A 17,181-nucleotide genomic window follows, 5' to 3' on the forward strand; every position below is an offset into this window, starting at 1 on the left:
AAAATATCAATGATACTATAAAAATCTGAGAAAATGAAAGTAGCAAAAAATCTAAAATTACAAAATTTAAGTAACTAAAATGTAATGTTCCTCACTCGTTTGTTAAATTCTCTGCCTCCAGCTTTAAAGCGCAATTCATTTGGAATCCCATTCCATTGTTTTACGGCGAAATATTTAAAAGAGTTCAATCCATGCTTTGTGGTATTTACTTTTGGTAGCGATAGCATATTATTGCCTCTTAAATCATACTTATTATTTCTTATTTTAACAAGTTCCTTGATGCATAAGGGGGCGGTGCCTTGAAAACAAGCGTTTATGGTTATTAACATTTCCCCATGCACGATTCATTATTGAGTTCGTGAACATTTCTCTTTCAAAGCCTCAAAACACTTCTAATGTAAATTTGGTTCTCTAAAATGAGTGTAAAAATTTGGTTAACTCTTTTTGGTGTTATGATAATAAGTTCGATTACGTTCAATTAAGAATAGTCAAACCTCACTTCCTATTTCGTTTTCTGAGTACACTCTACGCGCCGCTGTCGTTTTCAAAACAAAAATTATCGAGCTGGATCGGAGGAAATAAAAAATATGACACCTATTTTTTCAGCGTTCGATTGTTGTTTCAGCAGAAAAGTTCCTTTACCCTGGTGCTGTCAATGAATGCCCTACATACCGTTTTGTACTGAGGTTATTCACGATAAGGACCCACACTACAGTGTTATTTGCCAAAGAGGTATGAAACCTGTACCTATGAACACTGGTGAAGCTGTAGTGTAAATTTAGCCGCTTGGATTGAGTTGTCATGAGCTATTAAAAAATAGTGACACAGGTGTTTTCAGCAAAACACAATGTCAGCAGTCTGCAGAGGAAACATTTGTATTTTGGTTACCTCCCTATCTGATTTACTCACCAGTTATAAGGAAATAATAAAGGTCGAATGTTTTCAGCGACTAGCTGTTCTCTTTACTAGTTTATCTTTACGTTCTATAATTGCTGACAGAGCCCCAGCTAAATGACGCACCACCTAATTAGCTCAGGTTCCTTTTTTCAACTCCCAAGGCAGGAAAATACAGGTATCATATTTTTAACTCGAAGTTTAAGTTCCTGCTGCATTAATATTCGTCAGCTATTTAGTTAGCATTAGGCGGGGGCGCTTCCAGGAGGGGAGAGGTGCGCAGTTATAAGGTAACCGTTACCCCCACCCCCATCCACAATGTGATGTGGATTTTTTCGCAGATTGCAAATCAGCGAGAAAATATTTTCTAGACAATATGTATTATCCAAGGATTTGGCGTTTGTATTTTAAAGGAACATCTTAAAGTTCGCTTCAGTGCCACACATTGTCTATTTGTATAGGTTCTAGGGTTTAAACAACAACAAACATATGAAACATATGTATGAACTGCGGTTATGAAACGTATATGTGCACGATCCTTCGCAGTAAAGCACTATTTGAGCAATAGTGAAAATCGGACCTGAAAAAAAAAAAAAAAAAATTTCAGGCCTGTACGGGACTCGAACCACTGACCTCTGCGATACTAGTGCAGCGCTCTACCAATTGAGCTAACAAGCCAACTGAGAGCAGGCCATCAAATTAATTCGACATGAACCCGTAGATGATAAATCAAACAACAACAAACATATGAAACATATGTATAAACTGCGGTTATGAAACGTATATACGTTTATGAAACATATGTATGAACCGCAGTTCATACATATGTTTCATATGTTTGTTGTTGTTTGATTTATCATCTACGGGTTCATGTCGAATTAATTTGATGGCCTGCTCTCAGTTGGCTTGTTAGCTCAATTGGTAGAGCGCTGCACTAGTATCGCAGAGGTCAGTGGTTCGAGTCCCGTACAGGCCTGAAATTTTTTTCAGGTCTGATTTTCACTATTGCTCAAATAGTGCTTTACTGCGAAGGATCGTGCACATATACGTTCTAGGGTTTGTTGCGTATATTCTGAGGATCATTTTTTTTATTTTTTATCCTGTTTATTTTTATTTTTTTTCCTCCATTTCAACAACAGCAAACCTTTTTAATGATTACAAAGAAGAGAGAAAATGAAGAACGGCATCATATACGGAGTTAACTAATTAGATGCCTTAATTTCAATTACACTTTTCCATGTATATCAACAAAACGATACAAATATGAGAGAGGAGAAGAGGCATCACAGCTTTACCAAAACATAACTAAATACTATCAGGTCAAATTAAGATCATAGTAATTAACACTGAAAAAGTAATACGTAGAAAGTGCTCTTTTAAAACGTTTTCTTGTAGGCTTCTGCCATACAGAAATAGGAATATGTTTCAACAGTAGCATTCAACAACTGTTGGACTGAATCTCTTTAAACTTATTTTGAAGTAAAACAGAAATCCTTTTATTCATCTCAAAAGATGAGCGGCATGTTTCATGTGAAGCCGGATTCTCCGTTTATTCATGTAACCTCAAACATTGCATTGATACCGGTAGAGCTAATTTATGAACAATTACGAAATTTGTTTTAGAGGAAACATTTGATCAAGCTTTGGTACTTCTTTTTGCCATAAAATTGTGTGATCATCGACTTTTGTCAAGAGAATGATGGTTTATACCTTTTGCTTCTGTACAATTCAAAATTGATTTTCAAGCCAAGCGCGAGTAATTGAAATAACATTTAGAACATTTAACTCTCCTAACCTTTTTTTCGTTCCATACACGTAGATTCAAAGCTTAGTGTCCTGGTTTACCTTTTCATTGTCTTGTGCACCTTCTCCAGAGGGTGACACGTGAAACGAGTGCGCATGCTTACAGAGCATCACAGTGCGCTGGCTTGTTTGCTGTTCGGGCACGGATTGCTCTCCCGAGATGTAACCTGCGCAAGCATTGATTGCGTGAACAGGTGACATAACCATAGCAACGTAGGCGTTCATAAATGCAAAACGAAAAGCTCGGTTAAAAACGATGTACAACAAAGGATTGATCGCACTGTTTGCATGCGACACCCAATAAAGCAAATTCGCTGTCAACGTGGGGATTTTAGCCTGTTTAAAAAACATTAAGTAATGCATCACATGTGTGGGTAACCAACACAGCGCGAATGCCAAGACAATTACGACTAACATTTTGACAACTTTCCGCCTTGAGAGTTCAACGGGTGTCCTTGGAGAACTGGAGATACTTCCTGGTATCCTGTGGAACCACAAACGTCGACCAATGATGGTGTTCAATACAGTTATAATGGCGAGGGGAAGGGGATAGAACAAAAAAAATAACACCACGTGGAATGTCCGCACGGCCAAATAATTCTCTATGGGGTTGTCTGCCCAAGGCCAGTCTTGAGCACAATAAAAGTCCTCCCCTACCTTGAAAACTTTGTATAGTATCAAATATGGTGTCGTGAAAATCAAAGAAATTAGCCATATTGCCGCTGTTATTGTTTTATGCTTATGGAAAACGGCCTGATTGAGAGGGAAATAGATGGCCCAAAATCGATCCAGAGAAATGATCACCATCGTTGTCACGGATGCAGCGATTGAAACAGGTATGATGTAGAAAAATATTTTGCAGGTGACTGTCCCCAAAGTACCTCCAATCCACTGGTTTGGCTCAAGGAACATGAACAGCACTGAGTATGGCATGATAGTCAATGTCATCAACAAGTCAGCGATTGCCAGGTTCTTTATCAAAAGATTATGTATTTTCTTAGAGGTTGTCTTGAAACAAACTACGTACAATCCAATGGAATTGCCAAACAGCGCTACTGTAAAGATTGCGACGTACAGTACGATCAGCACAACCTTCTCGGTGTCTGTGTAAGGCTGTTTAGCTGGGGTGGTTCCGTTAGAAGAATTCATTCCTTTGTTTGATAAAACAAATGTAATAATTTTTAATGTCAAAATTATTTAGAAATTCTGTCGTTTCGTGGGTAAGCAAATGTTTGAGGCTTGCGTGTGAGATATGGTCAATTAACTTCCTCCCCCATTTTCTTTTTTGTCCCACTTTCGTGTTCAAGAAACGCCTGGAAAAACGTCGCCTATTTGAAAAGATTGAAATTTATTTCTCTCAGGAAATTTTCTCACGAGCTCCATCACTTCACCGTTTTTGACTGTGCAAGATACTCCCTCCAACATAATTTGTCAATGAAGAGCTATGTTCAAGAACAAACTTTACTAAATTGGTGTCGAGGTTTCTGTTCTTAAAGGTTGCAAATTTTGGCGATTTCACTTTTTCGCTTTACTCATTAAATCTTTTGTTTCGCTACATGCGATACACGTTTTGATGCAATTCTAGTACGACAATTATTGCTCTTACCTTTAGTTTATTCCAACGAAATGATATGCAGAAGTTCTCTAACCGAACTGAAATGCCTAAATGGAAACAAGAGTAACAATTTTAAAGAATACTTGTCAAATAGACTGCATTTACAAACTCGCTTTAATGCTCAGAGTTTTTACTGTTTTAGAACCTAACCGATGAGTCAGAAATCTTCCAATTAGCTACAACTGACCGTGGTTTATTCAGCGCATAATTGCTAGACACGAGTGGTAAGCCGCTCGCTAGCCACAAGAAAAGCTCTAAAAATTTTAAAAGGTTAAGTGCTTTTCAACTGACATTTAGCAAAAGCATTAGACATGCTATTTACACTAGATGCATTTTCCTCGCAAGGAAAAAAAAGAAAAAGAAATACTTGCCAGTATGAATTACTAGTAGGGATAATTTGCCTCAGTGCCATATGGTCACGAGGAGAAACTCGTAAAGTTAGTCTTATCGATCTTAATAAAGTTACTAATTACAACACCAGACAATATAGTAACCCACAATGAGAAAGGCTGAAGGGTAGCAAACAAGAAACAATTGTATTGAGAAATGAAACTTACTCCTCTGAAAGTCGACTCCATTATCAACGTCAACAAAATTTCCTAAAATTCAGTATATTTCCTATGTAGTTCAAGAAAGTAATTGATATCTGTAAAAGAAATCTATCTTCTGGATTTTAGACAACTGAAACAGGTTTATCTGTATTTTTAAAAGCATATTCACTGTGGCTCCATAATACTTTAAATAGCGATAACTGCTAGAGACCTTCATTAATCCATTTTTTTTATCATTAAACGCGCAATCCTGACTGAAAGATTTTTTTTCCTTTCGATAAGAAATTGAATGAAAAATCTTTAGGAAGCTACTGACATTAACGAAAAAAAAAATTCATTAAACAAACCTCAATTAAAAACCGCGATCCGAACGAATCGGCAATATTTTGAACTCAAGGAAAACCGTTTCGAAACTAAAAATAATACATTTTTAAGGACGCATGCACCCCTCATTCTTACGTTACCCATGTTTTAGAAACGAAATATCAGACACTTTCTACCTCTGAATTACTTGCAGGATGGATTTCTTATTCATACCAGCTCAACTCATTACCTCATACTGGCAAAAGACTCGCGTCAGACTTATGTTTCGGAAAATTCATCCGTCAGAGCCAAGCAACCTAGCCTGCGTTGGTACTAATTAAAGTTAGCCGTCCGGTTAGGTGATGACATTCACAGTACTTTGGGACTTTCTAGATATTAAACTGGCGCCATTGTAATCATTAAATGTAATCAAAGGTGACAGACCCTTTGGAAAGAAAGCACAAAATGTCTCTTTAGACAAACATTTTTCAGGCGATGTAGACAAATTGCTTTGGAAATCGGAACTGAAATAATTGTTTCTACCCCAAGAGAAAGAAATGGGACAAGTCGTAATAAATGCATGCAGACCGCAGATGATTATTAATTCAGAATTTTCAAGTTTGGAGAAAACACTATGGTGCAACTTCCGATGAAATAATGAAAAAACGTTTTTAGTTACTGCGTTGAGAATTAATTTAATTTTCTAACTAGACGTAGCATAAAACCTCTTTTTATTTTTTTATTTATTTTTTTTTTCATCGAGCCCATTGCATGAGCGAAATAAAAGAGAATAAACCCACTCCTTATAAATGTATTATCCATAAAGTACTTGGAATCGTTTATTTTTCATGGAAGAAGGATTATGACTTTTTGACATACTTTGATGTGGTTTTCATTTGTTTGCAACGTATCCGATTATTTTGTTCAACTGAACTTAAATCCTTGATCATGGTACATTCTAGGTTTGCATATATATCTCGTATTACTTTTGGCAAACCCCCGCTGACTGAACGAACCGATTTTAATAAACTATGGTGCATCAGGAAGCGCTTTTTGGCCAGCCCGTCGTGACCTACTAGTCAGTCCAAATGGAAATAAGAAATGTCAGCAAAGTTTGCGTTGCGAGGAACCCCAGTTTCTTGTTCATAAACGACCAATTCGTTCGACAAATCCACCCGTGAGGCGACGCCGTAACATTCCAAGAATTGCTACTCTCTTTTAATATCGCGCATCCAGTATGGTTATTTTAGCCATTAAGAAAAAACGAACACAAAAGATGAGAAACAAAGGTACAATATATTAATCGCTAGTTATTGTGCTTGGTGCAGTCTGATTTATACTTGAAAAGTTATGTTTATGCTGCATTGTGACTAAAAGTTTTTATTGAAAGAACTATTGCTCAACCATTGCATTAATGTGACGGAAGAACGAAACTAAAACGAGTAAGGGGCATTTCTGGCTGAACATGTACTTCGTTGATTCTGCATGTCTATCGTGAAAATCGCTTACCCTGACTAGATGAAATTACTGCGACAATTTTACTATTGTATTCCTTATATAAAGGCAGATGTAATTTTAATTTCTTTAATTTCTTTTGATTTTTCCTCATTTTTGTGTCCCTCCCTATCATTGCTGATTGAAAACGTTTCCCAACGAAAAAGGTCAAAACTGACTCTTTCGAATAGAAATTGCCAAAACTACATTAAACAATTAACATCATTTAGGAATGAAAAAAATTAAATAAAATTAATTATCTTACCCAAGTTCCTAAAAAGCGTTCAAGAAATTGGCTGGTAAATAAGTAGTAACACCGTGTTGCAAGATGCTTCTTTTGGAAGATTTGCAGTTCGTTTCACCTCAACCATTAAAGGCGACTCGCTTTCGTCAGTGCTTGAAGTCTTAGAACAGGTAAAATATAATTGAAAATACGCAGACCAGTAGACGTATTTTAGTAAATACAAAAGATCCATTCGCGCACTTGCCTGACTGAGAATGAAATGGCTCAAACAGGATATTGGCTACCCACTGTCACGTCTCCGATTCACTCGCAGAATCGGAAAGGACTGTCTTACGTGCACTTAAATCATTCAGTTGAAAATGAAATTAGCTTGCGTTAATTACAAAATAATCAGAAGCAACATATATCTTCAATAGTTCTCAACTTATGACTGTCAACGCAAAAGACAGCGATAAGAGCTTAATGGCTTTACTAACGTAACCAGGGCCAAGAGTGTTTTACTTTTAATTTGAATTGGAAACATCACTACGAGGAACACAAGTGGTGTAATATTTCAATAAAAGAGGGTAAATCTTCAGTCATGATACTAAACACTGAGAAGGAAAACTTGTTTCGTTGCATTGATGAAAATCGAAAGGAGAATGCTCGCAAATTACTGGAGCAGCGAAGATCGTGACAAACGGCATGCCCTTAGGTGTTTGATATATCAATTTGTAAACAAACAAGAATAAAATTAGAGGAAAAATCCGAAAATTCAAAGCTAAATTACTTTTAAAAACCCAAGTTTCCTTCTTAGGCAATGCTTTAAGATATGATTTGAGTTTAACTTAATAAATCTGATGCAACGGGGATTAAATTTGATAAGGCTCCAGCGTATAGCGTGATCTTATCATAGCTTATATGAATTTAAACTTTTAAAACCGATTCCTAGTATGGAGATTCTTGTAAAGCTGAAGCCCTTTTCTGAATATTCAAGGCTGTGCTAAGGTGAGAGAAAAACAATTTCCTCATCAATGAGATGGAGATATTTTAGTGAAAATATTATGTTCAAAACGTAACTTAAGTTTTAGTTTCAATCTTGCCACAGTTGATACGGGTTTCTTTGTAGATAGATATTTTCCCCTTAACTTTAACAGACGATTCAGTAAAGACAAATTTCGTTGAGTTCACAGGACTCGAAATAACTAGTATCTACTCCACTAACCTTAGTCAACGGAGTTTTGAGGTTTAAATGGGGTTTGCCACAGGATTTTGATATCCTCTTTCAACGGCTAAATTGTCTTTAAAATGTTGAGCAAGGAGATTATATGCATGCACATATATAGCTAATAATCTATGAAATACTTCGTGAATAATATATCATATAAATTTCTTGGGGGTAAACGGAATCTATTGCTCCATTCACACGGACAGTGCTTTTCCAGCCCCCTTTTACTGTTTCGTCCCCTGGCACTACTAACTAATGACTATAGAGGTTTTGCACAGCACCCATGTTGGATGGCAGGAACAATGAAAATATTTTGCATAAGAAAGAAATTTTTTTCCCATGGGAAAAATAATCTATTGATCCTGCCATCCAACATGGCTGCTGTGCAAAACCTCTATATTCCTCAAAGAATATCCAGCATGAATTTTCTCTAAACCGAAAACTCACAGGACTAGAGTAAGTACAATATCAGCCTTGACTTACTTTCAACCAGCAATTTTCGCTTCAGTGTCGTTATTGAAGAACAAATTAAGACAAACAAACTTTGACTTTTTGCGTTTGTCAATGTCCAAATATTGCCCAAGTCACGTTTGTTTTAACTGTGTGTCTGACTGGTTGCAAAGGAGCGCCAGTTTTCAGCCAATCACGTGGCACACAGCAAAGTCTGGCTTAAAGTCAACTTTCGCTGCAGATTTCCATTTAACCAAACATTTTCTCGGCAATAGGGACCTCCCAGGTTTTAGACGGGATGCTGAATCTCCAAATTCTAATTTAAAAGCGGAAAAGGTGATTTGTACATTTTTTTGTTAGTGCTTACCTTTAATTAAAAGACGAAAAGTGTCGTGTTTAGTATCATGATCATATGAAAATGAAACCAAACAAACAAGGAAATGAAATAAAACTTTCTCTGCAAACAAATATACTTGCAAATAGCTATTGTATGAAAAATTAACGTCTTGATCGGTGAAAAGAAAATTTTTAATAAACCATAGAGTGAACAATGGACAGCAAGAGTAAAAATTAGGTTCGATTTGCGAAAACAAATAAAAAAAGTCGCTAAGAAAACCTGAAATCGATCGATCTCTCGCTATCTTAAACGCCAAAGCTTAATACAACGAACGAAACAGATTATTTTACCCGCCTTTTATGATTAATTTGAAATTAAGCAATAATGTACGATTTTCTATTCACGTTAGCGAAGGAAACAAAATCCGACATGATCAAATGCTTATCTCTTGAGCAGAGCAATGGCTGCCCATCATATGGCTAAACCGATTTTCTTTGAAAATTACAATTTCCATTGGCTATGTTTTACGCAATCCTTGCATCGGGAACGTAAGCAACAATTTCCTTCTTTATTAAACTAAACATCGTTTTGCTTAAGATAACTGACACCCAGCGTAACACGCAATGAGTGCACTTCACATTATTTTGTGAACTTCTCGTGGTGTTTCTAGGCACAGAATTAGCATTTCTGTCGAATCAAATTGTGATGGTCGGTTTGATTGTTTATGCAATCGCTAGGTAAGTAATAGTGAAACAAATTTGGCACGACATGGCAGAAATTCTGAGCTAAATAGCCTGTAACCTTCACTGCCAAGAGTCTTTTTTTTTTCTCCCTCTAATATAAAAAACTCTGACAGAAGTAATCTGTGATCGATACAGAACTACTTTCGATCTATATCAGTTTGTGGTCCGTACATCTAAGAGAAACTCGTAAAAAATAGTGTTGAAATTTTTATAGTAAAATTGATGAATTGATATCTCGCTTAAACACATTCGCACATTAACAAGCAAATATCGAAATTACCACAACTCCTGCATCAGTGAAAGCTTTGTCACTGTGTAAAGTGAAACAACCAACTTTACGATAAGAATCAGCTGCTAATGTCTATTTAGGTTATCTTACAGGTGAAAAAAATTTAATTGCACCCCTGAGGCGCCGAAATGGAGTGCTCCCCACATTACTACATGATCGGTTAAACGAATTAACTGAAAGACCGGGGGGGGGGAGATCTTGACTTCCTATCTGGCGGTTTACTTCTTGTAATAACCTTCAGCTTATTCACAGCGAATTCACAAAGGGTTCACCATGAATATATGTACATCATCAGCTTGTTCAAGTAAACAGCCACAGTGTTACTCCACCTAGGGAAGTTCGTTTTAGCAGAGGAAATATGCTTTACAGAGCTAACAAACGCTAACGAGGTAGAAATAAAACAAACAGAACATAAATGGCTAAAGTTGGAGAATATCAACACAGATTGAAACCATCAAACTACTGTCGCTGTGAATTTTTTAAGACGCCATAGCCATAGATCAGCTCCCACAGTAAAATTGTGACCGACAATCATTAATGCCACCAAGGTCTCCCTGATCATTAAAAGCTAATATATCTCCCTCGTTCTCGAAAAAGAAAAATTACTTCACTAAGAGAATCAAAAAGAGTTGCAATTCAATAAAGCAATCTCCATGGCCACAAGCCGATATTATAAACACAGAGTTCCAAGATGAATGACAGATTCCACTTTAAAGAACAACAAACATATGAAACATATGTGTGAACTGCGGTTATGAGACGTATATGAGCACGATCCTTCGCAGTAAAGCACTATTTGAGCAATAGTGAAAATCAGACCTGAAAAAAAAAAAAAAAAAAAAAAAAAAAAAAAAAAAAAAATTTCAGGCCTGTACGAGATTCGAACCACTGACCTCTGCGATACTAGTGCAGCGCTCTACCAATCGAGCTAACAAGCCAACTGGGAGCAGGCCATCAAATTAATTCGACATAAACCCGTAGATGATAAATCAAACAACAACAAACATAAGAAACATATGTGTGAACTGCGGTTATGAGACGTATATGAGCACGATCCTTCGCAGTAAAGCACTATTTGAGCAATAGTGAAAATCAGACCTGAAAAAAATTTCAGGCCTGTACGGGATTCGAACCACTGACCTCTGCGATACTAGTGCAGCGCTCTACCAATTGAGCTAACAAGCCAACTGGGAGCAGGCCATTCAAATTAATTCACTCAAGAAGCTAGAGTTTCCCTCGGCTATCGCCTCGGGCAACTCTTACGCTTCTTTCGTGCTCTCCAAACTTCCCGCGTGCTCCATAACTCGATAGTGCACGCAAAAGCATGAACCAATTGTTAATTCACATAAGAAAAACATGCTTAGTTAAGCCAGTTTCAATATAGGTGGCCCAAGCTCTGTCACAGGCTCTTTCACAGTGAATAATTAAAGAGTTTGTATAGAGGTTTAGTTGGACTTGCTTTTGAGCTCCGTAAATGTAAAGTTGTGTGAAATAATCAAAGAAATAAAGTCTTACCTTCGTAGATAGTAGTCTGTGTTGTTCTCCTCGCGATTTGAGGCCATTTTGTTGTGTTTTAGCATGACGTCCTAAATTACCGTGCATAAAATACGGGAAGGTCGGAAACTTCTGGTGACACATGCTCGCCAAAATCGCTCGAAAACAACACTTAAATACTTTCCCTCGAATCAAAACTCGGCAGCACGAAAGCTAAATAGTTTCCCTTTAAGTTCACCGAAAAAAATCCCAAAAAAGTCGGTTTGTCGAGCAACCAGTCCAGCGAAAATTTCAAATTTACGGCCGTCCAGAATTCTTCTAATGCGTGGAAGGAACTTCTTGTGCAGCTGAGAGACCGTTAATGCGGGGTCAACCTGAAACCTAGTCAAATCTCTCTCAACGGGTCCTCCCCATAGTCTTCTAACACCAACTCTTCACACATACTAAGGTACCCCGGGTAAGAGGATATTTGTAAAAATCCATCGAAAACAGTGAAGATGGACGGTAATTTAGCGCGTCAAGCTAAAACATATCAAAACGGCCTCAAATCGCGAAGAGACAACGCAGACTACTCTCTATGAAGGTAAGACTTTATTTCTTTGATTATTTCACACAACTTTACATTTACGGAACTCAAAGGCAAGTCCAACTAAACCACTATACAAACTCTTTAATTATTCACTGTGAAAGAGCCTGTGACAGAGCTTGGGCCACCTGTGGTTTCAACTGAATAAAAATCAGCTACAGAAAAAGCAAAAGCTGCAATTCATATAGGATTCAAGTAATCGCTAGCTTGTTTTTTCGATGTGCTAAATTGAAGTCCGGCGACAGACATCCGTTTAGGCAACTTTTATCACGACGAAAACTTCAACCCGTGTTTGACAAAACAGCATTAAAAGCGTTTCTTAGCCTTAGTGTTAATGTGTTTTAAATAAATCATTGGAGGAAAACTTGGGAAATAAATTACGAAAAAATTGTTCTTTGCTTTGCATCTGCCCCCTGTTGTCGGTCAGAGATCGAAACTGGTTCTTTTGGAAAAAATAAAGCCATTCCTGTCACTGAAAACAGAGTAGAAACAAATCAACACGCCAGTGAAAAAGGCAGGCCCAATCGCACTGTAAAACCCCGTACAGCAAGGTACTTTATGTAACCATTTTATTCACATACGTTTGCAGCCCCCTTTCAGTTATATGCAAATAAGTCGAAGGGAAAGAAAAATAACCCAACAAGGCACTAGATCTCTTGGAAACCGGAATGCAAAAATTCCTCAAGAAAAATGTCGACCTTCTGAAGGTGTCTCCACGAATTACCAAGTAAATTATATACCTAACAAGGTACAAACAAAACCAGCAATACAAGTTACTCAGAGATGAAAATAAAGCGAAGGAAAGCTGCGGAAGTCATTAGACAATGCACTGTTTTTCTTTCTCTAAAAGAAAGAAAACGATCAGACTTAAGGCCAAACTAAACGAATAGTCTTTATGTGAGTATCTCAACGTCTTTAACTTTAAGAGCAAAGTCCATTTTTATCGCACCTAGCACTTTGCCAGAAATAGATACATGCAAAATGACTATTTTCACAAAAACAACTTTAACACTCTCTGGCTCAAAAATATATAGATTCTACACTTTCCTTACGTATTAGTACCTTACCTTAAAGACAAAAGAGGAGCGGAATTATCCCCGTCAAGTTACACTGAATAACAGGCAGTTTTTATCACTTGTGCGTTAATATTCCTACCTTTGGGAAAGGAAGTTTCAACTGTTAATGGAGCAGTTTCCATTTATTAAGATTAATCAACAATCATAACAGATGTTTATGTTTAGAAACTGTCACGAAAACATTTTAAAGACAGCAGCTCATTCAGAAGAAAGCTATTGAATTGACTAATGGCCTACGAAAACACTCCTACATTTAACAAAGAAAGCCATAAGACATTCTGGTATGAATCAAATATAAACCGCAAACATATTTTGTAGTAAAATATCTATTATTTCATTTTACTGCCTTGAGGGTGCATTGAAACATGACTCCCTCGACAGCATAACATGCAAAGTTAAAACATCTTTCGTTCAATGAAAAATCGGAAATGAATAACTTGTTAATGAGAATATTTTCACCAAAATAAACTCTCGTCGGATATTTTTTTTTTCAGGAAGAGAAAGCTCAAACTTTAAAAGAATTGATGTTATGAATGGTTGCCAAAGTAAATTTAGCAACTCCAACAGATGGGAATATAAGTTTCCAACAATATTTCAAACTTTACCAACAGGGGCAATAATGACTTGAAAAACAGAAAACGTTCCCTAATCAATCCAACCAGGATTATTCTTCGAAATGCTTTTCATTTATATTCTAACTACTTGGCATTTAAAAGGGTAAACATAAAGAAAGGATTCATTTGAAATTCATTGTGGAGACTTGTGGCGACCAATTTTTCATCCACTTTCAACATTAATTGAGTCGGCAGCCAAGCATTGACTTAAAAGCAAATCTAAATTTTCTGCTCAGACTTTTTTTACCAAATTCAAATTCATTGTAACAGATATATTTCGCTTTTAATTAGGAATTGCGGTTATTTTTGTCAAAAAAAGATGTTTCCTCTAAAATCAACCCTGATCTCAAAATCAAAGTTATCGAGCTAGAAAGAAGGACATTACTCTCTCCTCCCCCTTATTCTGAAACTGAAACCTCATCTACCGTAGACATGCACACTCGAAAACTTCTTAAGATACAAAATATTTACTTCCTCAAACCAGACCTTTTCTGGTCGCTGTTCACTATAAAATATGTCAAGTGCTAAGCATATTAAACCAGACGCAAAAGAGTCGTAACTACCAATCGGAACAAATGAAAATATCATACGGAGCCAATTAAAACTTCAGGGAAAAAATGCGTAAACTGCGTAGGCGCGGGAAAACGCGAGCGACCAATTCGAGATTGGTTTTAGTTTTGCACCTGCTTGATCGAGAAGACGGTGCCAGTTATCTAAACTAATCAAATAGCGCTCTAAAGCAAAACCAATGCAATCCAGGTTTACTTTTCATACTCGATTGAAAATTACTTCATAACGAGAGATGATTACTTGATAGTTCGTCCATTTGGATATCAACGCACGCGTAGATATCAATAAGTTGGTAATTCTTCAAGCTATCGTGTTTCAACACTGGCGTTTAAAGATACGTGTGTGCAAATTTCTTAAGCAGCTCTAAATCTTAGCGGTTGAAGAACAGTTCTTTTCAATTTTAAAAAGAGCAAACTCTCTTTCCGGCGGAAAATCAGTGATTCGGATCATAATTCTTAGATCACTACCAGAGAATTGCAAGATCTAACTTTGGATCTTGAGTTAGATGTTGAGAGAGAAATAAATTCATGATCGATACCTGGTCGGGCTCTCAGTAGGGAGAGACGAAAGCAGAAGGCAGACGAGAGAAAATCTAGGAGCTTTTAAGCCGGGCCCCTCGTTCCCTTCCATGTTTCTATTTTCTCCTAAACTGACTGCAGAGAACAGGCTATTCCATATCATTCCACTAAGAAGGATATAGTATTTCTTGCTTTTCTCTGTTTGCCATCCCATGTCCCCATTTACTTTTACGTATCCGATAAACTGAAATAGGTACATGTCTGGATTTAAATTATCCGCCCCCATGGTCAAGTAGACAGGAAAAAATCGAGTTCCGGCAAGCCGAAAAATGATTAATATTGAAAGTCATTTTGCAAGGTGAAGTTTCAAAATAAAAATACATAACATATTTTAACGGTCAGTGTTGAACCAAAGCCCTTAAAGATAATGTGAAATTGAAATTGAATTTTCCTTACAAAAATGAACTTAATTTAGGATCAAGAGGCCGATGGAAAAAAAAAAAAATACGAGTTAAGAGTATGCTCATAACTTTTCCACAAATAAATCTTCAGGCTGTTTTGTTCATGCAGAGACTTTACAATACCACAATGCAGATTTTCTTGTGAGCAATGGCCACGCATCGCATATCCCACTCAAGCTTGCTTTAAGAATTAAAGATTCAACTTTACTCTCGAAGTGAATGAAGTTAGTTTCCAAGCAGAAAAACTGCATTACAGAACAAACCGTTTCCGAGATGACTCTGTTTTAAAACAAGTGTGAGTGTAAACCCTTCTGTGTGAAGAAGAATGCTCTTGTAAATGATATTCATTTTCTTAACAATGGTTTCGCACTTGAAATCACTTTCACAGTGGTGGTCTTAGGAACTCAGAAATAGAATATTCTTAGGATAGCAGGTCTTAAAACAGCAATTCTCACGACTCTGCCACCAAACGCGTACATTTGATCACTGGCTGACATAATCTTCGAAAAAAGCCTGAAAAAGGAGTCTTACCTATATGGATATTGCTGGCTTTGTTCACGCGTCTAAGTTGAAAATAGTAGTTTGAAACAAAACATGGTATCTCGATCCCTTTAATAGATGACGGAATACTGTTAGTTGACGTTGGTTTTACATAATGAAATGATAGTAATACGACTTTTCCGTGCCGTACTTGACAAGATTTACATTTAAACGTGACTAACCTCTGTATAGTTTAATTGCTTACCTTAACCCCAAAACATGGGTTACGGATCGATACTGATCCGAGTATGGTCGGATAGGCAGGCTATTTTAAAATTTCCGAAGTTTTCAGAGATAGTTTTTAGACATGGACAAGAAAAACTTGTGAATTCTTTTTACAATCTCTTTATCTGCCCTTGGTGAAAACATCAAAAAAATCTGCCGACAAAGATTTTGACATTCATATCCCTGTCATCTGTAAAATTATTATGATTAGTACGCGATGACAGGTGAATCTTTATTACTCATGATTTTTCTAATTGGGGTAAAACAGATAAGAGAATCAGTGGAAGCTGATATTGAAAAGTATGCTTGAGATGACCCACGAATTAGACACGTTTTACTGTGAGGAATAACCTTCATTAAACAAAACAGGGTTTTAATACATATAACTGACAAAACGATTTATCATTACAATTGAAAGATTTCAACGTTTCGCGCTTAATCCTCTTACCTAAGCTGAAGGAAAATAAAAAATGCTTTCTCTTTGTCATGAAGGATAACAGTATTTCAATTTTTCTTTGGCAGAGAAGAAAAAATCCTGAAATTTCCTTGCTTAATCAAAAGTAAACAGTTAAAGCATGACAATTTAGTCTAGTCTGGAATTGATAAAAACATCACGAAATATGACTCCGATCTCATAGAAACAGACACGAGTAAAATCAGCGGTTTCCGTAGATCTAAAGAAAGCCCAACAACAATCGAAGAGTCGACAATTTATCTAATTATACTTCGAAAAGCCTCTCAAATTGAGTTATTTCCTTTCATTATACTAACAATCTTTCTAATAACTAAAATCACGAAACATCTAACATCACGAAATATGACTCCGATCTCATAGAGACAGACACGAGAAAATCAGCGGTTTCCGTAGATCTAAAGAAAGCTTAACAACAATCGAAGAGTCGACAATTTATCTAATTATACTTAGAAAAGCATCTCAAATTGAGTTATTTCCTTTCATTATACTAACAATCTTTATAATAACTGCAACAGAAGTGTCATTTATTTCCTTTCAAGTTAATTGCAATTTCAGAAAATTCACGTAAATCATAACAATTTGTTAACTCTTTCCAAGTGGTTCTGTTGGTAAAATCGTCTGCGAGAGAGAGAGAGAGAGAGAGAGAGCTGTACGTGACTTTCGTAAGATAGAAATGTGGCGGCAATAAAATA

At 36.6% G+C, this 17,181-nt stretch overlaps 1 protein-coding gene across 3 annotated transcripts; it reads right to left on the reverse strand.

Annotated features, from left to right (window-relative positions):
- Positions 1-1,976: 1,976 nt before the first annotated feature.
- On the reverse strand, positions 1,977-16,681 carry LOC111331978 (QRFP-like peptide receptor). Of its 3 annotated transcripts, XM_022937222.2 has the most exons (4): positions 15,781-16,681; positions 13,078-13,165; positions 4,304-4,359; positions 1,977-3,848 (listed from the first exon to the last, which is right to left on the reverse strand). In XM_022937222.2, the coding sequence occupies exon 4, from the start codon at positions 3,844-3,846 to the stop codon at positions 2,716-2,718; it is 1,131 nt and encodes a 376-aa protein (XP_022792957.1). In that variant the 5' UTR covers positions 3,847-3,848; positions 4,304-4,359; positions 13,078-13,165; positions 15,781-16,681; the 3' UTR covers positions 1,977-2,715. The 3 variants fall into 3 exon arrangements, with proteins under 3 accessions (XP_022792957.1, XP_022792958.1, XP_022792954.1); XM_022937223.2 differs by lacking the exon at positions 13,078-13,165; XM_022937219.2 differs by lacking the exons at positions 13,078-13,165; positions 15,781-16,681 and adding an exon at positions 6,926-8,857.
- Positions 16,682-17,181: the final 500 nt, after the last annotated feature.

The sequence above is a fragment of the Stylophora pistillata genome, chromosome 1 (genome assembly GCF_964205215.1).
Source record: "Stylophora pistillata chromosome 1, jaStyPist1.2, whole genome shotgun sequence".
Lineage (NCBI taxonomy): Eukaryota > Metazoa > Cnidaria > Anthozoa > Scleractinia > Pocilloporidae > Stylophora > Stylophora pistillata.